The 24339-nt window shown below is 40.1% G+C and overlaps 2 protein-coding genes across 5 annotated transcripts in view; one reads left to right on the top strand and one right to left on the bottom strand.

Moving 5' to 3' along the window:
- Positions 1–11385, bottom strand: part of NCF4 (neutrophil cytosolic factor 4) — a 44700-nt gene extending 33315 nt beyond the window's left edge. Inside the window, exon 1 of the mRNA XM_021553977.3 lies at positions 11351–11385. The gene's annotated coding sequence lies outside the window, so the exon portion shown is untranslated. The remainder of the gene's footprint in view (positions 1–11350) is intronic.
- Positions 2627–15747, top strand: PVALB (parvalbumin). 4 transcript variants are annotated; one of them, XM_021553982.1, is made up of 5 exons: positions 2627–2684; positions 6280–6347; positions 8349–8481; positions 8939–9048; positions 14165–15747. In XM_021553982.1, exons 2-5 carry the CDS (start codon positions 6287–6289, stop codon positions 14191–14193), a joined length of 333 nt encoding a protein of 110 aa, XP_021409657.1. In that variant the 5' UTR covers positions 2627–2684; positions 6280–6286; the 3' UTR covers positions 14194–15747. The 4 variants fall into 4 exon arrangements, with proteins under 4 accessions (XP_021409657.1, XP_021409656.1, XP_021409654.1 ...); XM_021553981.3 differs by lacking the exon at positions 2627–2684 and adding an exon at positions 5822–5839; XM_021553979.2 differs by lacking the exon at positions 2627–2684 and adding an exon at positions 5899–5972.
- The last annotated feature ends 8592 nt before the right edge of the window (positions 15748–24339 follow it).

Here is a 24339-nt window from a genome sequence, read left to right as displayed (position 1 = left end):
TATGCTAGTGCTATTCTTATACCATCCCAAATTTTGGATACACAAATTTGGATACACATTTTGGCTGATAGGGACCTGGAGCACCTTATTATTCAGATTACAGTCATTTATGTGTGGCAGGAAAGAGAGAAAGAAATTATAATGGATGAGCATCCACAACTCCACACTGTATATGTATCCTAAAGGGGAAACCCAGTTCTTATCTTTTTGTGAATGAACTTGATTGAGATGATAGTAAATATGCAACCACATTACCAAAACTGACAAGTGCAGTAACACAAACTTCCTCCCTAAATTCTATCATTTCATGTAGGTGAAATCTCAGAGAGTCACAACTCTCCACACCTTCCAGCTTCAGGAAAATTTGTGCAAATAACCTAGATGTGTCAGATTTTGATTGTCTTCTTCTTACAAAAAAAAAAATCCCAACAACAAAACCCCCTTTTAATTAATTAAATACTTGACATGTAACAAAGACCTCACAATATGACCAATGTGGTCAAAACTCTGCTTCTCTCTTAATAAATAAGCCTTAGTAGGAACAAACTAAAAGGATAAGAAAGGATTTCCACAAATCAGGATTGCTTTCACATAGCTGAATTACAGAGGAATCACAATGACTGGCCCTGCACTTGTTCTCCTTTCACCAGTGGACAAATGCAGTCATTCTAGTGGAATAGATAGACATGGAAGTGACAGTCCATTGGCCAAAAAGACAGTCCTACAATCCTTCTCCTCTCTGAGCTGCCAAAGGAAGGTAAAAGATAAAAGTTGTTCTGGAAGCTACCAAATGAAATGAAGCATGCAGCTAACAATCATGAGATACTCTAAACCAGAATCTAACCTTGGTACTACACCAAGGGTTTATAATATGGGAAAGGGGGATGCAAACCCCATATAACTTAATTTAGGAAACAGTATAGGATGATTTATACTGTTCCAAAGGTAACAAACCATTTGGTTGAAACATCTGGACCCACAAGAACCAGCTACTTCACACTGTAATTACCACCTGCTCTGAGCTAGGGTATGGACACAGTGTTTGTGAGAAATTAACAAAAGTAGGATTACTTCCCATACTATTGCAGCACACTGAAAACTCAAAAATCACTACAGGAATAATAGAAAAAGAAAAAAAAAAGAAAGAGAAGACAAATTATTGAATTAACCTTTGTAATGTTTGATTCAATAAAGCTGCCTCTTTAGAAATTACCTAAAGCTGATAGAGTACTTCCAATTTATCACAGAATTCAGCATCTAAATTATATGAGCAATAGAAAAATATTTAAAAATATTCCTATCCCATACATATCTCAATTATCTTTCCTCACTTCAAAGATCAATTAATCAAGCTAGAAAAATCTGAACTAACTTTTGCAGCACCTGCCTTTCACAACAGATAATTGCCATTGTATCATTAAACCTTGGTTGCTTTTTAACTTAAGAAAAGTTGGGTTTGAGCACTGAAACAGAAAAAAAATCTTTTTTTTTTACTCATAAATGTACTATAGATAAAGATAGTGCATAATCCTTTATAAAATGTTTTTCCTTGCCAGAAAAACATTAAATATCAGGAAACACGTCCCCAGATGGATTACAGAATAGCAAATACATTTCATAGACATTTTTATTGTTGCTATTACTGCTTGACAAAGTAAAAATAGAAGTGTCTTCAAAGGTGTCTTTCCCTGGAATAGGCAACTCAGCATAAAAAGAATTTATATGCTGAAAAGGTTACCATCAACGCATTATGGCTGTATATATAGGATCTTTTCACTTTAAGTCCCTGTCTCTCCCAAGAAAGCTCGGGTCATAAATTTTTTAGACTTCTACAGCACCTTGCCCAATGGGGCCCTGAATGCAGATTTTATTTTGCATGCCCCTGTAAGTATAAGCAATCAGAATTACACAGTTGAGTTTGTTGTTGCCTGCAGGAAAAAAAAAAAATTCTGACTTCCTTCAAGGCCAAGAAGTAAAGCTGAATGTTGTAGCTTCAGGTGCAGGAGCAATTTAGAGCTGTTATGTTTTGTTTCAAATAGTATCCGTCAAGGCTAATGAAAGAAAAGGGCAAACTCTGGAGACTATCTTTGCTTTCCCTCACGCCAATGGGGGGGGGGTTAAATCTTCCTATTCCCTTCATGAGCCTCTGCTCCATCTCTCGAACTGAACTTCCTAATGCATCGTGATCTCCCCGATGCCACTTTCATCTGATGTATGATTCATGGTCCTTTGCAAAACGTTTCCTCTTGCCAGAAAAACATTAAACATCATGAAAAGTGTCCCTAAACGGACTACACAATGGAAAATAGGTTTCAGTGGCATTTTCATCGTTGTTATTTGCCTGTTTGTCTCTTAACAGCTTACTTGTACTGCTTGCCTCTCCCCTTAACATTCAAGTTTCATGCGGACCATCAGTTTGCCAATGTAATGGGTTTTCACAGCCAGGGGAAGGTAAGCGCCAAGGATTATTAATAGCGTTCTTCTATTAGTTAAGGGAAAGATAAATGTGACACCACCAACAAAACCCCTGAATATCTGATACCGGTGAGGAGTGGGTATCACCTGCCGAAAATAGAAAGAGCGAGAGAGATTATATAAGTGGGGTTCCTACCCGGAGTTCCACCTCCTTTTGACCACCTCCCTATCTAACACCTTTCCAAGCGTGCTTACAAGAGATTCCAGAGGTAAGTAGCAAGAAAATGCTCAAATTTCCGCAGCAAACGTGGATTCACCAGCTCCGGGCAAGAAGCAGGATCTTCGCAGATAAGGGTACCTTCTATCACTTCGGCATCATTCCCCTTTCCATAAACAAAAGCCCGGAAACAAAGAGATGCAAATCTCTCAAACACTTAGGAATGGCTTCCCGCAAAGGAGACTCCAAACGAGAAGAATAGATCATTAAAAGGAGTAAATAGGTGAACTCATTGAGGGGGAATGAGGAGAAAAGCGGGGGAGAAGGTGGAAATGAGAAAACTGGGAAAGGGAAGGAAGAAAGTGAACGAGAACGAGAGGAAGAACTCCCGAAGAAGTTATATAGAGCTGAAATACCCAGCAGTGAACCAAAGACAAAAAACTACAACATCCAGAACACGTCTAGGAATGGCACCTCTCTTTCTGCACAGATGACTGTAAGCGATGGGATGAAGTTGCTCTCTTTGGTGTGGTCACTAGGAAGCTAAAGGAAATGTGTCACCCTTTTTGCAAAGGACCGCCGTCTTTCTGCTTCAATTCTTGGTGTGAAGGCTTCGTGCTGTTCAGGAAATTCTCCTTGGTTTGCTTTTGGCAAGGGTGGGCTGATTTCTACTTAATTTATTTGGTCGTTTACTTAGTAACAATATCATCATTCTGGTGCTGGTGGAATGGGGAGTTGATCTACACAAAAGTTTTGGTGCAGACAACTTGGAAATTCACGGTGTAGATTTTGCAAATAGCTCGGGCAGGAAAATTGGCAAAATCTCAGAGATAAAGGAAAACGCGTCATTCATCTCGCAGGGATGATGAGAAAAAGGTGAAGGGTCGAGTGAGAAACTGTCAACTCGTGGAACACCTTTTTTTATTCGAATAACAGTGTTGACTACAGGTTGGTGGTTAAAAGCTTCTGGAAATTTGCTAGCTGTCCTTAAAGAGACACTGCTGAGGCTGGAGCTGGACCGCAGCCGCTCCTCTATGTCAGATCCCAGCTGCCCGCTTCGCAAACCCTGCGTCGCTGCTTTCACCTTTTTGGCTGCGGAGGGTAGACACGGCTTCTGAGCTGGGGGAAATGTTATTTACGCTCTACAGATGGCTACACCTGATCTGAAGCCTCATTTTTCTGACACCTCTCACTTTTCGCCTCCACAGCACGATTAGGCCGTAGAGGGCTGACAGATCCGGTGACGGAGGGAAAGTGGGGCAGTTCGCGCATCGTTAGGGATGCGGAGGGAGCCGCCCGGCTCCCATCCCCAGGACATAGACAGGGAACGCGCCTCTGGCCGCTTTGCTTGGCATGAGGCTAGTTAACCTGATCGGCGTCTGCCAGCACAGCAGGCAGCGCTGCGCATCGCCTCTGCCAGCCGCCGGCTCGAGTTACCCCCGCGGGCAGCCGTCCAAATGTGCTCTGCCTTGTCAGCAGAGCGGGGTTAACTCCGAAACACGAGTCACCGCTAGGAGAGCATCTTCACTTTCTCCACCTGCGGGTGGGCAGGTGCGTTCCTGTTTGTAGGCACCTAAAAGGAAGCTCTGTGGCTCAACTACGGTTTGCAAAAGATTCGTAAGAACGGGGGAAAAACTGCGGAGACTGAGGCCCAGCTCCTTTTCAGACCACACCGATGCCGCACGGGGCAAAGCAGGGAAAGCAGAGGGTGATGTAGCACTGGGTCGATGGTGTCTGTACTGGCAACAAGAAGAGATTGATCTCTCTTCCCTCAGTTAAGGAAAGGTAAAGGGACGTCAATTTCATAACATACGGCACACTGATCTCTGGCAAATAGCTGATGGGTCTGTACTCATCCTACGCTTAAAATAGGGTCCTAACCCTGAACTTCGCTAAAGCAAGAGGCCCCAGTACCCCAAGTGCTGTCTTTACTGCACCTTTCCACCTCCCAGCTCCAAAAGAACGGGGCTGCTGAGTGAGAACGACCCATGCGAGAAGGTGCTTCTTCTGGGGGGCTGCTGTTTATTTCCGTTCAGCATCCCAGCGCTCAGCTCCTCTTTCCCTGCAGAGCAGGAAAGGATGAGTTCAGCCTAGAGAGAGGGACTTGGCTCCACCATCCATCTTCTTGTTTGTCCTTGGAGAAAACTAAGCATCTCTTGCATCTCGGGAAATACACGAGAAAGGGAGGCCGGGCTGCAGGGAAGTTCCAACAAGAGAAAAACGTCAGTCTCTCCCACAATGAAGAGACGACCTTTAGGAAAGAAAAAGAGAAGAAAAAAAAGGAGGGAGGACCCCAGTGTCACCTCCTCCTCAGTCCTTCTGCGTTCAGTGCCATAGTAATGACTTACCCATTATAGCTGAACTTGGGCCGTGGAGGAAAAAAAAACGAAAAAAAAAAAAAAAAGGACGGGGCTCAAACTTTTAAAAGCACTGAGCAATTATTGACAGCACAAACCGAGGCTCTGCACAAGCCGCCCCCTTTTCGAGGCTGCTCTCCAGCGGCCCCATTCAGAGGGGAGGTGTGATTGTGGCAGCGGGACCGGGCCGTACCCGTCAATCGCGCCCGGGGATCTCGCTGCCACCACTCTGTCCTCCCCCGTCTCTCCTGGAGCAGCGATGCCAATACTCCTGCAGAGATCTGCCCTACTACTGGGCCCTAACCTTGGCTACCTCAGCCTAATGGCTCCTGCCCAAACTCTGAGAGCAAGTTGGACTACTTGCCATATTTTATGTGGAAAATGGGCACAGATTCTTGGAGAAAGAATATAACCCTAGAAAACACATTACAAATCCTAAATGCTTTCTTTTTTTTGATGCTAATGTGAAGTGCCCGGTCCTGCCTGAGAAACCCACTACCGCACAGGAGCTCCTCACGAGTGTGTTGTCACCTCGCATCTCGTTTTGCCATACCCTATCATGGAAGATTCTGCAGCATATTGTGCATTACAAACGGGATCTGTAGGACTCGCTGGGATGTGATAATTAATTCAGTGAGGACGATGCTTAATATGGACTGGCCTGAAAGAAAAAAGGTCTAAAAGGAATATGTGTGTGAAAGGGAGGGGGAAGGGAGAAGGGGGAGATGTTTAAAGTGGTTGAACGATAAGGCAAATGTTCAAAAGCTACATTACATTTACTTCCCGACCTCAAGAGCAGCTTGAAACTTGGCATATGCTGCAGTTCCTTACTCATCACCGAATATAACTGGTAAAGCTTGTTCTGACTTACTAAAGGAATAGGCTCTGCTCTGCACCACCAGTTAGTCCACTGCACCTGAGGACTTGACCTTGGCAAAACTCTTTCTCCAGCCGGTATCACAGCAGACTCTGGCACTGCTCCAGTAAGGCTTAGGCTCCAGCCTCCCAGGGAGCAACCCCCACCTGCGTCCTCCCCCACCCCAGTCCCCACAGAGGCATCCCCCGTGCCCTCTCTTTAGCTGAACCCTCGCGTCTGTGGACTACTTGGTGTTCTGCAAACTGGAGAGCGACAGCCCACAGCACTTATCCACGCAGAGCTATAGAGCTGGCACGGGTCCAGCCTTTCCCGGTGTGCCATCCCCACACAGCAATGCAGCTTTGGTCATATGAGCAGAAATGATGAGAAAAGCACTTTTTAATCTTTTCGCACTTGCTTCCCTGTTCAAACAGTTGCAGGATGGCTATGACTGACTTGCTCAGCGCTGAGGATATCAAGAAGGCTGTGGGAGCCTTTTCAGGTGAGTGCTTTTTTCCTATTTTTTTTTTTCTCCTCTCTTTTCCTCCTTTCATCTCTTCAGGTTAGGATAGCTGTGCATTTATTTCAGCTATGGGAAGATTAGAGGAACTAGCTAGACAAAATTTCAAATGAGAATGTGTTTTCAGATGTTCAATGAATGCCTCTGACAGGTTTATGAAGTACAAGGCTGCATCCTCAGCAAAGCTGTCCTGCACGTTACAGAGATGAAGTATTTATTTTTAAGGAAAGTAAGCAGTAACTGCAGAGAGACTTTGCTTCTACCGAGAGGATACTTTCAAAGGGAACAAACCCCTCGGTGAACCGAGCTGCATTATATCTTGGTGTGGGATAGAGAAGTCAGCAGTGGATGTCAGCAGCTTCCCACTCATTCCTGAAATTTAGTTTTAGATGTTACAGAACTGCTGTTTCACTTTCAAGGATATAAGAAACCACTCTGTACTTCCTATGCAGAATCCCCGGGTGGGCTTTGCTTTTCGGGATGGACAGAAGGGAACAGTAGAGAACGGTGCGGGTGCACTGTTCGACTGTTCGACTGCAGGGGCTCCCTGCAGGTCGAATGGCTGCAGTGGTCCACACTTCCCTCTCAGACTTCTCCGGGTATTAGATGTTCCCTACCCCTCTCATTCATCGCGATACCCAAAACTGATAGCAAACCCTTTTCGTGTTTACAGAGATTCAGGTAGTTAAGGTTGCTCTCAAAGAAAGCCAGAAATCGTGCTCCGGGATGAACGTTATCCCCCCCCTCCCCGCCCTCCCCCAAACTACCTGGCTGACCGCACCATCCCGGGAAGCCGCCTCTGTCTGTCCTGCTTTGTGCGATGACCTTCCCGAACAGACAGAAGAGCAAGACCCGCTGAGCCCGGCTCAGCTCAGAAGCCGGAGAGTCAAAGGGAGCGACAAATTGCTTTGCTGGATCCAGCAGCTGTTTTACTCATTAGCTTCCATTGTTCTGTGACTATCCCCAAGTCCCGGAGCAGATGCAATTAGCAGCAACTAATGACAGATCTCAGGCAGATCACGGAAGACTGAGCCTCCTTAATTTTATGTAATGGGAAAATTTAACGCGGCGGGAATAAGAATGCATGAGGAAGGAAAAAAAAAAAAAAAGTCCGCCGCACGTTTTGGAGGTCACTGTATGGTATCTGTATGATATTTCCAATCCACATCTCAGTTGTTAGGCTACCTGGGTGGGACAAAAGCGGGTGCGGTAAAAGGACAAGGGAGGTGGAGCAGGTAAACTCGGCTCCGATTTCAAGGGCTCTGGGTTGTTTGTTTTTTTCCTCCCCGGAGACAGCTCCTCACAAGGTCTTGCAGGCAGCGCGCCGTGCAGCACTCCCTTGCAATGTCTGAGCTCACACGCCACGATTGCACATTCCTTTAGCGGCTGAAATGGAACACTGATTTCTAGTAAGTCTCCGGGAAAAAACAAACAAACAAACAAACAAAAACAAACCGAAAAACAAACAGTGCTCTGAAACAATTCTCGCCAATGCTTGAGCAAGAGCATTTTTGGTTTGTTGGTTTTTTTTTTATCCCAGGGGTGGAAATGTCAAAAAGTGACAGCTATCTAATAGTCAGAGTCTGCTCTCAGATGTCTGTTAGTCTAAAACTTGACAAAAAAAAAAAAAAAATTAAAAAAGGTTTAAGGCACTGAAACGAGACCAAGCACATTAGACCTCAGCTCCCAAAGCTCCCAAGTCTGTCACAGACTTCTCGTGTGACCTTGGGCAAGACTCATCATTCTGTAGCTCAACTCTTCATCTGCAAAATGGAAACACGGCCCCTCTGCCCCTTTATTTTCATTAGCACCTGTGAAGCACGGACGATTACACTGAGTACACCCAGTTCCTACCACAGCTGGGTTCCGCTGTTCCTCCCAGGGCAGGAAAAACAGTAGCATGGAAGAAAACCACCGGTATGTGTTGGTGTGTGTGTTTCAATGACTTTTCTAAGCAGTTGTCTGGTTTTTGATCTCTTATAGCGGCTGAATCTTTTAACTACAAAAAGTTTTTCGAGATGGTGGGATTGAAAAAGAAGAGTCCAGAAGATGTGAAGAAGGTTTTCCATATTCTTGATAAAGATCAGAGCGGCTTCATTGAAGAGGAAGAATTGAAGTAAGTAAAATTACATTCTTTCTCAAATACCCCTGCCTTAAGAGTCTAATTTCCTGTGGGTTATTTTTACAAGACTCTGGGCAGTAACATACAGCTGAAACTCTTGATTATATTTGTGTGCTGTGCCAGTTGTTTGCCGAGCACATGATCTAAAGAATGTTGGAGTTAGCTAGTTACCACTTGTGCAGGATCCCTGAAACACACGAACGGTCAACTACCTTACAGGTAGTTCTTCAAATGCAGTTTCAGAGTAAGGTGCTTCTGAATGTTAAAGAAGGTCAAAAACAGAACACACAACGCTGGATTCCAACTTGTGTCTCAAATCAGTGTTACAAATAGATACGTAGTGTAATTGTTCTGTGGAAAAAAAAATAAAAAACCAAACACAAACCAAGAACAAACAAACAAAAAAGAACTCCAAACAAACTTTCCTTTATTTTCTATGCCTCCTCCTTAGGTTTGTCCTGAAGGGCTTTACCCCAGAAGGAAGAGACCTATCAGACAAAGAAACGAAGGCTCTTCTGGCTGCTGGAGATAAGGACGGTGATGGTAAAATTGGCGCTGATGGTATGTAATTAGAGGAGTAAATTTGACATAACAATCGAATATTACCCTTACACATAAGAACTGAGGAAACCTAGGAATCACAGGGGGCTGTGACCTTCTGAAGGGCACAATTTGCGTTTAATGAAATGCCAAGTCCTGCTCCATTTGCTGGACCTTGCTCTGAAGCGTTAGAGGAAGAGGAGCCGAGCTGTGACACTAGAGGGGGCAGGAGCTCAGAGAACCCGGCTGCGGGTCGGGCACTCCGCAGCGCAGGACTCAGTACCCAGCCAAACTCTACTTCAATTGCTGTAATTTGTCTGTTGATATCAGTGGAGTGAAGATCAGGACACTGCGAGTTCAGAGACTGGGGTTTGACTATAAAGCTTGGAAAGAATAAAAGCTGAGCACCAGGATTTGTGCTTGATGTTTAGTTAGCAGGAAAGTAGTGCATGACTTAGCAAAGCAATGCTCTTAAAATTCGAAGTACACCCATTTTGCTACAGAACTTCTATACAATAACAGTCTATCCAGCTTATGCTAGTGTTTACGTGGGTCTTCACACCCAAGAAAGCTTGTCAGTCCCTTTTACTGAATATGAGAAATACAAGAAAAGAACAACTTTTCCTCTCACAGCATTGCTTAAAAAGCTAGTTTGCTATTCTCCCTTGGGATGAATCAGCTTAGCCCACACACAAAATTTCTCCTTTTTCCTCTTTTTTTGGAGGTGAGAGTGAATGAAACACACTGAAGAAGACAAGAGAGATGCAATTCTAAACTAAAGCTTTCCTCACTGAAGGAGATAGAAGTTTGTGGCCAGAGTACTAAACCACCTAGAGAGCAGGCAATTGCTAGGGTTTTGACATATCAATAAGCCATATCATAAGTTGAAATCTAAAAAATACCTAAACCCCCTCATATCTTTCTGTGTTACCTAATCTCTGCAATTAAAAAAAAAAAAGTTACATTAAAAAAAGGTCAATTAAAAGAGAAATAAAAAGCAAAGTTAACTAACAGAGTCTCCCAACTTAGAAGATGACACACAAAACCAGCCACTGACATACAGTCAGGAGATGCACACTAGCATATCAGTGACAATGGTCATGTACTTAGACCAAAGCCTCTTAATTTCTCCAATCATGACTGTATTATGGTTTAGGCAAAGCTCCTGCTAAACTTCAGCAGTGCTGCTGAATCCAGTGTGGGTGTCATTTCTTGAAACTTCATATTCTTTGTTATACAGGTCTTCTTTATACACACTAAAATTAGTGATAGTAGTACTAAAATCACTGGGCAGGTTTTTCAAAAGAAAACTCAATTCAGGTAAGTAAGCTTCCAGCTGATCCAGCCTTATATCAGATAAATTTTCAGCTATGCCAGAAGGCTGCAAATCAAAACCAGTGTTAATTGGAATAAAGGAACAATATTGCATAATGATTTTGGCTTGTACAAGAAAATACAGCATTAACCTTCACATTTAAGACTACCATAACTTTTTCTTTGAAACAGTGCCTGAAACCCAGTACATTGCAATAAAGCAATATGAAATGCCTCTTCTCCTTATCTCTTTCTTCTGCAGCTTTTACTGTTCCCTAACTTTGAAATGGAAATACTCTGTGTTTATCCTTGATAATGAGAAGAGAATGATGTGCTTCTTTCTTTTGATTCTTCTGACCATATCCCTACCATAAAACACTATCAGTTTCTTTTCCATTTCTTAAATTTGACTTTAACAGCCAATTTTTACACCAGAAAGACTTGAAATACATACAAAAGTTAAGAGCTGAGACTGTGACCAAAGGACAAGGAGGACAGATATTTCCCAGCTTTTCCTTTGGCCTATAAATCCAATTCAAGAATATAACTGCATATGTAAATAAAATGTAAAGTCACAAATGTACATCCCATTCATATGCAGTATTGCAATGCTGTATTTCTGTTGCAAACCCATTTTGTTTCCCTGCAGCTGAGTTGTCAGGCATCACTTCTACCCCTTCTTTCAAACATCAGCTTCCTAAATCACTAAACGATTGCAAACAAGCAGCCTCTCATTTGGGTTAATGTTAATTCTCCTGATGGCCCTTCCTGAGGGAATGCTGTCCCTCAGGAGTCCACAGCCCTTGTAAGAACTGATCTTTAGGGATTTTTAAAATCACGGAGACAACGAGCTCAGATGTATCATCACAAACATTAATCCCAACCTAATCAGCCTTCTTCTAGCTGGGGTCTCACATTACAAATTTGCTCTTTTTTCTTTTGATTCTTCTTTAAACCTTTTCTCATTCTTGCAAGACCATTCAGCTCTGAAATAGTTTCAGCAGTTTACCTCTTGTCCAGTCACAGTTTGAGCTTGTGGCTGATGAAGCAGTTTCAAAGTGCTGAAAACTTGCAGCCAGTTCCTGTAAGACATGATCATCTTCTGTACAGTGTCAAGCCCCCTCCACATTCCACCAATGTGGTCAGAAGATGATGAATCTGAAAAAAATTGCAGGTCCAGTTTATCTCATAACACAAGCAAGCTGAGCTTCTAGTTTGGGCTGAAAAATTATGCTGAAGCAGCTCTACAAGTTTCAGGAAAATATTTATAAGAAAGATGAGAAAAAAATATGGCTATTTCCAGTAATAATATTTTTAAAATCTATTTTGTGTATTGGCATTGGACATGAACATCATGCCTTCTAGTTTCTTAATATTAATAGACTTGAGAAAGCACATAGAGAACTTTCAAAGATCATGTACTGTGGGCAGCACAAATCCAAATTTTTATCCCTATAAATCAAAATGTTGTAAAAATGTGACATTAAATACACAAAATTGAAACTATTAAATCATGGCATTGTAGCATAAGTCATTACTTATAAAGTTTCCTAAACAGATTTGCTGTTGTAAAGAAAATGTAAAAAACACAATCTGATGAGAGAAATCACAGACCTACGACATGTCCTCTCTAATCATGTCTGTGATTTCAGTAAAATACTAGAGGGCACACATTAGGCTGGTGTATAGTACTAAACTGTACTGAACATGGTGTCCTCTCCGTTTAAGTCAGAGCTTGGACACAAAACAGCTAATAAATTATTTTACATGACAAAATGGTCTAAATCCTTGCATTTTAAAGCCACTATCTGTGCAAAGAAAGACATAGTTTAGTTTTGTTTGGAAGGGTAACTACAACTGGAAACAAGGATGTAGTAAATCACAAGGATTCCCTTACTAACAGGCCAGAGGCATTAACCATTTACAAGGGACTGATATACCCTGCCTTATCTCAGAAGTTCTGCATATATGAGTACACTTTGTAACAATGCTTCTACAAGCCACCTGTGGTTGGACTAACCTCCATACAAAAATGAGTAGTGAACTAATTTAGAAGATTATCCAACTGGAACATCTTTGAAATATTTAAAATACATTGAAAATCTGGGGAAAGTAAAATTGTTGCAATTATTCAAGAGGGAGTATTTTATGGTTTGCTGGCTATCAGAAAGTACCTGTGAAATATATTGCTATTAAGTGATAATAGCACTATCAAAATGCATTATAGAAAATATTTGGCTGCAAGTCTGAATAACCTTTTCCAAATATATTCCGTAGATACAAATTATTATAAAAGGTATTTAATTTAGCTGTAATAAGTATCACAATTTGTTTTAACAGTATATGCATAGCTAGTTTTCCCTTTTGGAAAGGTTTGATCCATCGCAGTTCATGTTTCTCTCTGTAGGACTTATTAACACAAAAATTTAATAATCATAACTTTTCTCCTTTTCTGCCCAGAATAGTTGGGGTTTTTATCACAAGCCCTTTATGTTATCTCTTATATTCAGTTTGCAACATTTTCAATCTATGTACCCACCATGTACAGGATTTATACATGTTTTGTGTTAAGTAATCTGCATCACTAATCCTAATTTGGATTTGCATCTTTCAAAATTATGGATAAATTTGGAATTAATTTAAACTCTCTGACATTTTTTTATTTCTCAGTCTAGTTGGTACGCATTTGGCAACATATTTTTTGGACATGCCATCAAAAGTTCTGTTTGCACACAACAGTCATTTAAGATCTCTCTTGCTTAGAGTTCAGCATTTTTCAACTGAACACCAGAATATTCTTTAAAATGCCTAGATTTAATCTTCTATCTTTTTCAGTTGCCAGACTTTACTCTTCATTATGTCAAGCTTCAGTAATTTTTTTCTTGAGCCTTTACAGATGACTCCCTCCCCTATTTGTCATTTTCCTCTCAGCTGATTATGTTAAACCCATAAACCACTCTCTCTGCATATCTTCTAATCCCTTTATCGTCTTTGTTGTTCTTCTTGGGATTCCCTCCAGTCTGTCATTTTCAGTGTTCTGAGGCACAAACAACTGTGCAAGGTATTCTCATGTGTAACTGTTCCAAGGTTAGATGGAGTTAGGAATCATAACCAGTCAGCCATTCACCAGGATACAAGCCTTTTCCATGCTTTGTCTCCCTGCTGAAAGGCATGATATATACTAAAGCATAAAATAACCCCAAACTGCAGACAGATATGTTTATGTAAATATTATGGATGTACCACTAATAAAAGCCACAGGGCAAAATCCTGGCTCTCTGACACCACAGGAATTTTTCTCATTCTTACAACACAGTCAAAATTTCTACATAGGTTGGTATCAGCCTTCTGTTTTTGTCATCTGTCATTTTCACTCAATCTACAACTACAAAATTGAGTTTAAATGCAATATAATTATAATTGGGACACAAATACTTTGAAAGACTCATTAATTATTCTCTTTGCCAAACTCTGATATAAAAGAAATTTATCTCACTGCAAGATTAAATTTCTAGTACTTACCTTCATCCCATTGAGATTTACAAAGAAATAACTGAGAACTAATCAAGTTCTTCAGATGAACAGTGGTCTAAGTCTTGCAATCTGGCATGTATAGCATTTCTCCCTTATTATCAAAAAATCCTTTCATTTTACTGTAAGATTTCCCAAATCATACTTTCCCTTTAATTAACTTGGATTTCTTTGCTCATCTGTTATTGTGATGTTTCTGCTACATGAGTGACTCTGTAACCATTGTAATATGCTTCCTCCTTCTTTAAATTTTGGTTTCTTAAATATTTTTTTAATTCTTTCCTTTCTCCAGAATTTGCAACTATGGTGGCTGAATCATAAAGGCTTTGACCAATGCAAACCCTTCACCCATCCTTCACTGCCCAATTCCAACCACCTCCTGCTGACTGCTTTGGCTCCTGTTCTATTTATTTATGTTATTTTATACTCCAGCTCTGTTCTCTGCAATCCTGCAACTCTGTAATTGTGCTGAAAGACACTGTTAAAATAATAAAGGTCACATCAGTCTGGGCTTTCTTCTCTCTCACTACAACTTGTTTCTTATTTCATGTAGGCTTGGCACACACTGAGAGAAAAATGTTACTTGTTTTTTTTGCTGACATCCCTGCTGCTTTATCCCTAGCCAGGGTAAAGTAGGAAGAAATTTTAAAAATTATTTTGGATAAAACATGCATATAATGAGTCATTCAGTTCAAGTCCTGAACTGTGGCAAAACTGACTGCATTATTTTTAAACCATCCCTGCTAAATGGATGCATACTCATAGCCTGGAAAATCTCTAGTGATGGAAAATCTCCAGTGATGGCAATTACCCAACTTCATTTGGCAGTTCATTCTTTCAACTTAATCAGTGTTATAGCTAAAAAGTATTTCCTAATATTTAAACTACATCTCCCCTGCTGCATTTTGGTGATGAGTAAATTGATCATCATCTGCATTATTTGTTAAATTTGCCCAGTGCAGGGGGATTTTTGGATAAAAGGCTTTACAGGAATATCAGTTGGTGTCATTCATACATGAAGATAACTTCGTAAACTATTAAAAAGCAGTCGCTTCGGAAACACAGGGTATGTTTACTAGCAATGTTACACAACTATCTAGCACAGGAAGAATGCTATACTCACAAGAAATAACAACATGAATTTCAGGAAAAAGAACAGCAAGATTCAGGTGTGGCGCTGCAGTTGATAATGCCACTGTAAAAACAGTAAATCAGAAAATCCCATGCTAAAAAATTTAATCTAAAACTTTACCAGATAAGCGAATATCTTCTTTGGAGTTACATATAGGAATCAGAGACTTATGCTAAGGAAATGATTAGCCAATAGTAAGCCTATGACAGAGCTCAATACTTATTTCCCAAATCCTGTTCAATAACTTTGGCACCAAGCTTAAACTTTTTACCTGTGTTGTTGGGGAGTGTTTTGCTTTTAAAGCAAAGACTAAAGCAGGGGAAAAATCCTTTCAGGCAACATCTCCCCCACATCTTGACAGAACATTGATTATTACTGGAGTAAAAAGGAAGGGTATTTTCCATTTCTGTATTCCAAACTATTCCCTGCAGCAATAATACCTTATTCAATTTAGATTTATTATCACAAATTTAGTGGAGACAACAAGATAAGGCTGAAACCCTGTCATCATCACACTGTACAGAATACCATCCTCTGCCACAGCGATTATCCAATGCTACTCGGGAAGCCAATAAATGTTCCTAAATCCATTTTAGATCCTCACTCTGTAGTAACTCGCAAGGAAGACTTTTTGCTGAAGATGCTGCGCGTTCAAATGAAATCCTTTGTTTTGCACACTGTATATACGGTTCTGAAGGATGTATTGATTTTTAAGTATTCTAAATAAAGCAAATGAAAACGGATTGCAGTGGAGCGAGTTTATTTCCTGCTTTTTCTCGGCAGCTGCTGACCTCGCGTGGCAATAAAGCCTCATTACAGGAGCACACAGAGCCACCGAAAAGGCATCCGGCTACTGCAGCAGCGAGAATGAAGGTCCAGGGAATACGAGAACCGACATAAAAGTTGCTGTATAAAAAAAGCCCTTTAGAGTCCCTTTCTGTTCTCTGAAGCTGCAAGGATTTGTATTTTAATGCTTCGCTGGATGGCACGAAAGCTGAGATTTTATCCAGGGCTTTAGCAAAAAAAAAAAAAAAAAACCAAAAAAACCACCAAAAAACACCACACCCCAAAATCAAAAACCAATAGAACAAACAGCAAATAAATAAAACCACTAATGAGTCAAAAAAAAAAAAATTACAGCCGATTATGGGAAATAAATCAAGTTACAGCAACATCAATGGCGATATTTCACTAGCATAAATGTCTGAATACGCCAATGATGCCTGCTTCAGTCTTTCTTCATGTTGTTACCTCAATCACTCGGGAACAAGCAACACTGAGTGCCTAATTTGGCCTGAAAATTTTCAGTCATCTAGTAATGGAGAATGTGAAATGTCCTTTATTTTCAAACTGAAAAAAATTACAATGGGTACTTTTCATGCTGACAGTATAAGATATTCTAAACCTGCATTTGGTTGGTGTATTCAAATCAGATCCTGTATTCTGAGATTTTATACTCTGAATTCCCAAAAACTCTATTTAAATACACTTCCCCCCCTCCCACAGCTGCATTTTAAATTAAAAATTCAAATTTCAACATGTATCTATTGCTGAAGAAAGGAAAAATTCAAATACAAGTGTAATATAAGTAAATCTCTGCCCAGAGACAAAATTACTGTTTTATCAATTGCCATCAAACTACTACTACACTGCCAAATCTTCAATGTCTTTCTTAGGCTCTTATTTTCCCCCACAAATTTCTTCCAAATCTTCTCCAAATCTTCAATTGTTTCATTTCAAATTTTTAACAAAATTCATCATTTTCCTTTTTGTTGGCTGTTTTCTAAACATGACTTAAAATACAGTGAACAAATGCAAAATTTGAAGTTACAAAGATATAAACAAAACATTTCATATACAAAATATTAAGTTATTCATTCTCATATTGCTCTTCCCATAATGTCTTTGAAACTGTCACAGAAACTACTGTAAAGCCTGAAGAAAGCAGACTTTGCTACAAAATTTAATCAGAGTTTCTGCACAGTGTGAATTACAGTATGCTTGACAAATACAAAAAGTCTACACTACCCTGCAATTTAACGTTTCATGAAGAAAGATGCTTTAATTTTCAGATGCATAAGCAAAGGAGAGAAATTACATTTCTCCAAGAAACATTTACCTTAAATTTCTTAATTGCCATCTTAAATCTTCTTTGCCCTGAACAGTAAGTGTTCCATAATTTTCTTCCCTGATGTAATACAGTAGACGTTATGAAAGGAAAAAAAAAAAAGACTTCTCAGCCATCCTGTTGAAGACAAATTTTTAGATAATCAGTACATATCCTTTACTTAGTTTCATATCCAACAGTTTGCAATGAGACAACTGAATGACAAATAAAAAAAAATAGGCACTACTTGTGCCTTGTTCATACTGTATGCTGCATTACTAGAGAAGAAATTGTTTGCTCTGAGCTACAATTCAAGAGGAAGAAGAGCAAGTCCTCAAGTCGCAGCTGAACCATCACTTCCCAACAAATGGCATTAGCATTTAACACAAAGAGTTTGCATTAGCAGACTGCCTCTAACTCTTAATATTTCTCCAATCACCATTTACCATTACTAAATCCTTAACCAACAAATGCATAATTGTTTATGCTTTAAGGGTCCTGCCAAGCTCTTAATGGAGTTTCATGGATCAACAATTTTCCACATGTCTTATTTTGGGAATCAATGGACTGGAGGCCATAACACCTGTTCACCTTGCAGAAGCTGAGCTAGGATTTATATTTACAGTCTATCCACCAAGTCCGGAGATCAACACTGCCCTAATGTCCTGCAATTGTTTCCACATTTCCTTCATTTTATCAATGCAAAGTTTGTTTGCTTGCTTCTTTTGCCTTTTCTAACTAAACTAAATATTTTTGAAGACTGGTAATGCAGTTCATGTTTCCCTTTCCTGCAACACACACCCAGTTTTAGCAGAGCCTCTGTGCTATAGTAGCTAAACATTAACAACAGTCTGTTCAAAACAGTTAATATTATTATGGAATTACAATCTGCAGCATTGCACAATATTTGCAACAAGTCTTGCCTTAACAAAATTACATCCAAAATTGTGCCTAAAGGTTCACTGAAGTCACAAATTAGTCCACAAAATTTTTATTAATGAGCATAATGTACAAAATAACTTCATTTGACTCTAAAATCCTAGATTGAGATTTAAATGGCTGGCTGATAAACAGCCCATTCTTTTATTTATAAAGTAACTTTAAATGAAAGAGAAATTATAAGGCATGCAATAGCACACCAAAATCCAGCTGTGGTTAAATTACATGCTGACATTCTTGTTCTAACCCCACTCAGGAGCCATGACTAACACAGGGAGAAAGGCACTGGCTACAGGCTGGTGATTAAATACCTCCTTGAAGTCCTGGACTCTCTCATTGCCAACATGGGCTTGAACCTGAGCTCCTGCTTCTTCATTCTGAGCAAGCATTTTAGCTGATTCCCTTTCCCAAAGAAATGCCTTTAGAAATCCCAACATTCTCTGGGGCTTAGACATTTAAAATTACATTTCTCCGTGAAGCCAAATGTGTCTCAACAGGGTTAGCTGTCTGCATAACAGATTAGCCATCAAAACGTTTTGGACTGTAGGATCTCCTAATGTGGGATAATTACTTCAAAAGTGAGGAAGTGCATTTCTGGTCAATAAAGCAGCAAAGATTAACAAAGGTTGATGCACCTTTCAAGACAGATGTTAATATAAATACGAATACTAGAGTCCCTTCTCCAACCACCAGAAAAATAGAAGGAACTGCATGAGCTACCACAGTAAATGGATCAGATGATCCAAATATAAATATTGAAAGGCCTATGGACCTAACAGGAAGACCTATGTTAATAAGCCTATTGAACATGCAGCTAGGAAAGTTATTTCTTCCATAAATTCATTGTGTCCCACCCAGAAAAATCTAAGTGAAGGGATCTTGTCAGTGTCTGAATCAGCTTGTTCAACTCATATTGGCACAAGTTTTTAACTCCAGGAGATGCTTTGTGAGGTTTATGTACAGAAATACAGTTGGTTTCACTGGTATGACAGCAGCACAACACTGGCATTAACTTAGGCCTTCAAGTGGTAAGAATGTGGTAATTCTCTATTATTGTGCATTTAGATCAGACATTAGGAAAAAAATTCTTTACTGACACAGGTTGCCCAGAGAAGCCATGGACATTCCATTCCTGGAAGTGTTCAAGGCCAGGCTGGATGGGGCTTGGAGCAACCTGGTTTAGTGGCACTGGGGCTGGAATGGGATGATCTTTAAGGTCCCTCATTGTACAAACCATTCTATGACTCCAGACGGGTCATGAGGGGTGCAGGACCAAAGGTCAAAGGCTTAACCATTGATTACTGGAGGGGAGGTCCAAGGATTGCTGAAAACCCAAATGGTGCAGAGACATTTTCATATTTTGGAAACATTGTCTGGTAGGATTTTTTAAATTATAACATTTTAATTGTTAACAAATTCTACTCCCTATGAATTCAAAATGCATTGCAGTTTTAAAAATGTATCACTAGAAAGATACTAAAATACATAAGAAATAGCAAATTATCTCACAGTTAATACTGCTTTATAAAGGGAATAAAAATTATGAGGCTGTGCTAATTTTATGCTTCGTTCTGCAGATGAATGAAGATTTTTCTGTCTTAAAAACATTTGCATTCCTCTCCTTTAAAGCAATTTTCAATTTTGCTGGATACAGCACAATTGCATCTACTCTTTCAGCTGCAATGGGTTGTTGAAATTGAGCTATTGCCCAGCACCTGCTCTTAGTCAGACAGCTGAAATCAGAGGTTAGGGGGAAAAATAAAGATTTTTTTTGTCATTGTAATGCAAGTCTCCTTTTAGCTTTGCTGCAGTCAGTGTTCAATTATGTTCTGTAACAACCTCCATTACTAGAGCTAGTGTTTTTTCTTTCTCTCTGCATATATTAACTTCCTTTTCCACATGTGAGAGCCTTCTTAGCAAAGCAGAGTCTTAAGAGACATTTGCCCACAGACTTCATGAGTCTCTATCTTTTTTGGGCTGTTGATAATCCTAGTGTTCAAATGCATCTTCATTTTGAATGCTTGAAAGGTAACTGATACAATAGAACTTAAATTATCTCCCAGTGAAGGTCTGATAGGTCAAAATTAACCTGAAATTCCATCTAGTCTGTTGAATACAAAGCATTGAACAAGTAACAATGAAAGGCTCCCACGTAATTTTTTATCCTATTTTTACAAGCTCTGAATACTTCTCCCTTAGAATTTTTATCAGTTCACTGTGTAGCCCAGAAGTTTAAGGCTACATCAGAAGCAGGAATCAAGACTCTACATCTGTAGGAAAAAGACTACAAAGATTTTGACCATCACAGCTCAGCCACAAATGGGAAAGAAGTAGCTGGTGTGAGCAGCTACTGGGAAAGCAGGAGCAGAAGGCTTGCTTCTGTAGCAGGAAGTAAATGAACAGAGAGCTCTGAGACAGAGGTCAGAGGGTGAACATTGAAAATCAGGGTCTCAGGAAAAGGAAATCCAGAGCAGGAAGTACTGGAGTGATTAGAGTGAGGATCTGAAAAGCCTGGAGCGGAAGATATTTTTTTTATAATATAATAAATTGACCTTGAAAAGAAAGGACATCATTAAGGTGAAAAAGTTGGTGCCCAAAAATTTATCCTGTTATAAAAGGGAAGAGAAGAGAAAACAGAGTGTTGTAAACTTTTGAAAATTTAATTAGGAGTCTCAAATATTTCTCTTCTCCTTCCTCCATTAAACCTCCAAGTCCTGGAGTGACATGGTTGAATCTTAGTTTTCAGCAATGGGAAAAAATTCTAGCTGTCATGCTTTGCAGAGAAAACCTTAAACATTCAAAGCATAAAAAAATAGGATAGAAACCCAAACATTAACTTATATTTTTTAATAAATCTCATTAGTTGAATGTAATCTGTCTTGCAGTTTTTAACATAAGATATAGCATTAGTGAAAGCCTAGCATCTGCCTTCTAAGCAGACAGCAGCTAAAGATCCAAAAAAAGATCCCCAGCTGCTATCATAGTCATCATCAGCACATAATGACTGGCATGCTGGAATCGTGGGTAGCTCATTTATAGCTGCCACATATTCATATACTCTCTGTTTGACAGATTAACCCCTTCCCTGGAATGCAGGAGCGCACTCGGTGCTCCCTCCCCAGCATCCGCTCCCCCTGTGTGGGATCGCTCCAACAACGGCGCTCACAGCTCGGAAGGCTCAGGCCACACCCAAGGCCACAGCAAGCCCCCAGTCTGTCACAGACATTGCCCCGTGGAGACATCCAGGCAAATTTCTGTGTGACGTTCTGGCTCCCTGATCAACAGCCTGCTAGCTACTGGGTTGGAGGGTATTATTAAAAATTAAATAAAGATTTCAGGGTTTCTTCCTGGCGTATTTTCAAGCTTCCATGTGCATGAACAAGAAAATAAAGATTCGAGCTGGAATTTTTCCAGACATTTGCAGAATAATTACTCTCCAGAAATTCTCTTTATCTTCATCCTTGTGGATTTGAATGCATCCTTGAGAAATCTTTCCTTCCTTTCATATTCATCAGAAGAGAGGACATAACAGTTACAATTAGCATACTCAAACCAAGTTGTAGAGGTACCTACCCTACATTTAGTAATTTATCACTTTCCATAGATGCCACAACTGCCATCCATTTCTAACTTCCACTGTCCCAACAGAGTAGATCAGAAACAAACGGCAGATTTGCCAGATCAGTCAGAAGGGCTGTTGTAACTGCCAACAAATCCTTTGGCTGATTCAACCATTTTGTAATCATCTTACATTTCAGTGCACTGACTGTCAGCCAAAAAGCCTTCAGATCTGTGCCTCAGCCCCCACCACAAAAGAGCAAAATCTGAAGACCTGAACTATAATGGTGTTATCAACAGAGCTAGAGAAAGCATCCAAATTCTCACTTCTGTGCTAATAGCCCCACTCTGAAGAGAAATAAAAGCTGGGTTTGGGGGATGCCAAATGAAGTAGCCCTCAAAATAGATGGAGTATCTATTTATTCCACCACTTGGGGGAAGTGTAAAGAATGGAAATCTACAATAAAATTTACACATCCTTTCTTGCAGTTTTCACAGCTCTCCAGACATACCAGTAAACATTCATAGTCAATCCTATAAGAATCTATGAGGATTTAAAAAGCAGCATGAACTCGGAATATTCATTCACAAGATACTTCTGAAGCCATTTTGTCACACTGTTTCCTTTTAGTAACATAAGATTTTTAAAAGTACTTTGTATTTAAGAGATTTCTTACAGAAAGACCTACTAATTCGCTTTCCTCAACATTAATGCCCTCCTGAGAAGCACTGCTTACTCCAAAGAAATCTACAGTTCTTCCTCATAGCTTTTAACAGGCAGCACGTTCAAGTTACAGATTGTAACCTGCTCAGTTCTGAATGTTTGCATTGGTGGATGAACAACTGTGAAAACAAGTCCTAGTAATATTACTGAATTCGGCCTCAGAAAAAAATCACTTTCTAACAGGCATGTTCTGTGAAGAAGATAATGAAGTGACCTATGCAGCGCCTGACAGAATCTGGAACACCAACTATATCTCAGTCTAAAAGACTACATGACCTCAGTTTAATCCCCATTGTAGAGCCTTACCTAGTGTCTGAAGTTCCTTGCCACTCCTGCTGGAGATGCAGTTCCACCATCCCTGCCTTCAGCAGCTGGATGAAATGCAAGCCACACACGACACACAGACTGCATGTGCAGTTTGACTGCTGGTTTGTGACCACTACCTAAGGGAATGTGACTTCAAATTTCATGGTGTTGTGGCTGTCAAGGAAACTTTTCCTGCTCACATGAGAGAAGGGGCACTTCTCATTCAAAATAATTTTGTTTCATTTGAGGGAAAAATTAAATGTGTGAATGAAGAGTGCTCTATTCCTCCTTAGCTGCTAAATACAGGATTTAACCTAATAAACACTTCTCTAGGGTAAGGGCATCACCCTCTGTTGTTGGGGTTTTTCTCTTGTTTAAATCCACAGGGTTCCTCTTCCCCTTTTTCTCACGTACTCAAGACGAGAGAAGCTTCAGCGAGCACAGCTACCAGCATTCCAATTTATTCAGCAGCAACCCCTGTGGACTGCTAACAGCAGACTGCGATTCTGTTTGGATTACAAGGTGTAGATAAGTAATTCCATCCTTAATCTATCACTGTCAGTGCTGGTAGGGGAACAGAAGTCAGGCAGAGGAAAAGATAGATTGGGTAAAAAAAAATATATTGTGGGGTAAAAGGAAAAGAAATAGAGAGGATACAAATCCATTAAGAGTTCTGTGCACACATGCATGCAGCAGTAGGAAATGAGGGAATGGGATAAAGGAACAGGGTGTTAATATGAAAGCAGCAAGCAGGGAGGAGATATCCAGATTCCAAGCAAAACTTTTCAGTAGCAATGAAAGTCTCACTTCCTACATAATCTATGCCTTCCATTGCAGCGATCCCAGTGTAAAATGGCGAGGATGTTTGTGACCTCAGTAAATGCTGATGGATACCACCACACTGCAGCCACAATAAAAAAACCTCAAGTACATCATAATGGAGCCTCAAAGCCTTTGCTTGGAGACCTGTCAGTAAACTGGGGCAATATTAGAAATAGACAACAAAGGATAATGCAAAGTTTGCAAAAATGGAACGACACAGAGACAAGTGAATTTCTTGGAGGATGGAGGGGAAGGCAGAAAAGATGAAAGAGGAGGTAAGCTATTTAGACATAAGTGATGGAGAAGATCAATAGCCCACATCTGTTTTATGTGATAGAAGATTTGGGGATGGAAAACAGAGAACGTAATAATGAGACCTGGTACTGATTTTTCTTTTCCCTTTTAAATGAAGACTAGTGACTCCATCACTATATTTTACTACAAGTCATCATCTACCATTGAAGTCTGCCCACCCAGGCTAGTGAAGTCCTCCTCATGTTTTTATCACATGAACATAAATGTTCTACCCAATGTTATTTTATGGGTATATAGGAAGCTCCTTTGATTCAGCTATAAGTTCTCATTGATTTTATGCTATTTGCTTGCCTGGTTAGACATGTCACAGGCAATTTATCCCAGGAAAAGTAAAAGAGCTGCCTTCTAAGCAATCACATTAAAATAAAATGTTGACATTAAAATAAAACCTTGAAAACTTTATTTTCGACCCTTGGAATGTCCAATGTTATAACCCAAATACATATGCAGTATTGATTGTTCTGTTCTTCCCAAGCTTATGCACTGCTTTCCACAGTAAGCACATACTCTGTTCCAGAATAAACAATCCAAAGTGCAGCCAAGCAAAGTTTACACCCTAAAAAA

This window comes from Lonchura striata, chromosome 5 (genome assembly GCF_046129695.1).
Source record: "Lonchura striata isolate bLonStr1 chromosome 5, bLonStr1.mat, whole genome shotgun sequence".
Taxonomy (NCBI): domain Eukaryota; kingdom Metazoa; phylum Chordata; class Aves; order Passeriformes; family Estrildidae; genus Lonchura; species Lonchura striata.
The sequence above is the reverse complement of the archived record's forward strand: the minus strand, read 5'-3'. Positions and strand labels throughout refer to the sequence as shown.

What these genes read in the sequence shown, in the direction of transcription:
- PVALB (XM_021553982.1), top strand. Translation starts at nt 6,287, where the DNA reads ATGGCTATGACTGACTTGCTCAGCGCTGAGGATATCAAGAAGGCTGTG. An exon ending in GGCTGTGGGAGCCTTTTCAG is followed by an intron (nt 6,348 to 8,348) that starts GTGAGTGCTTTT and finishes GATCTCTTATAG; the next exon opens with CGGCTGAATCTTTTAACTAC. An exon ending in TGGTAAAATTGGCGCTGATG is followed by an intron (nt 9,049 to 14,164) that starts GTATGTAATTAG and finishes TCCTTTCTCCAG; the next exon opens with AATTTGCAACTATGGTGGCT.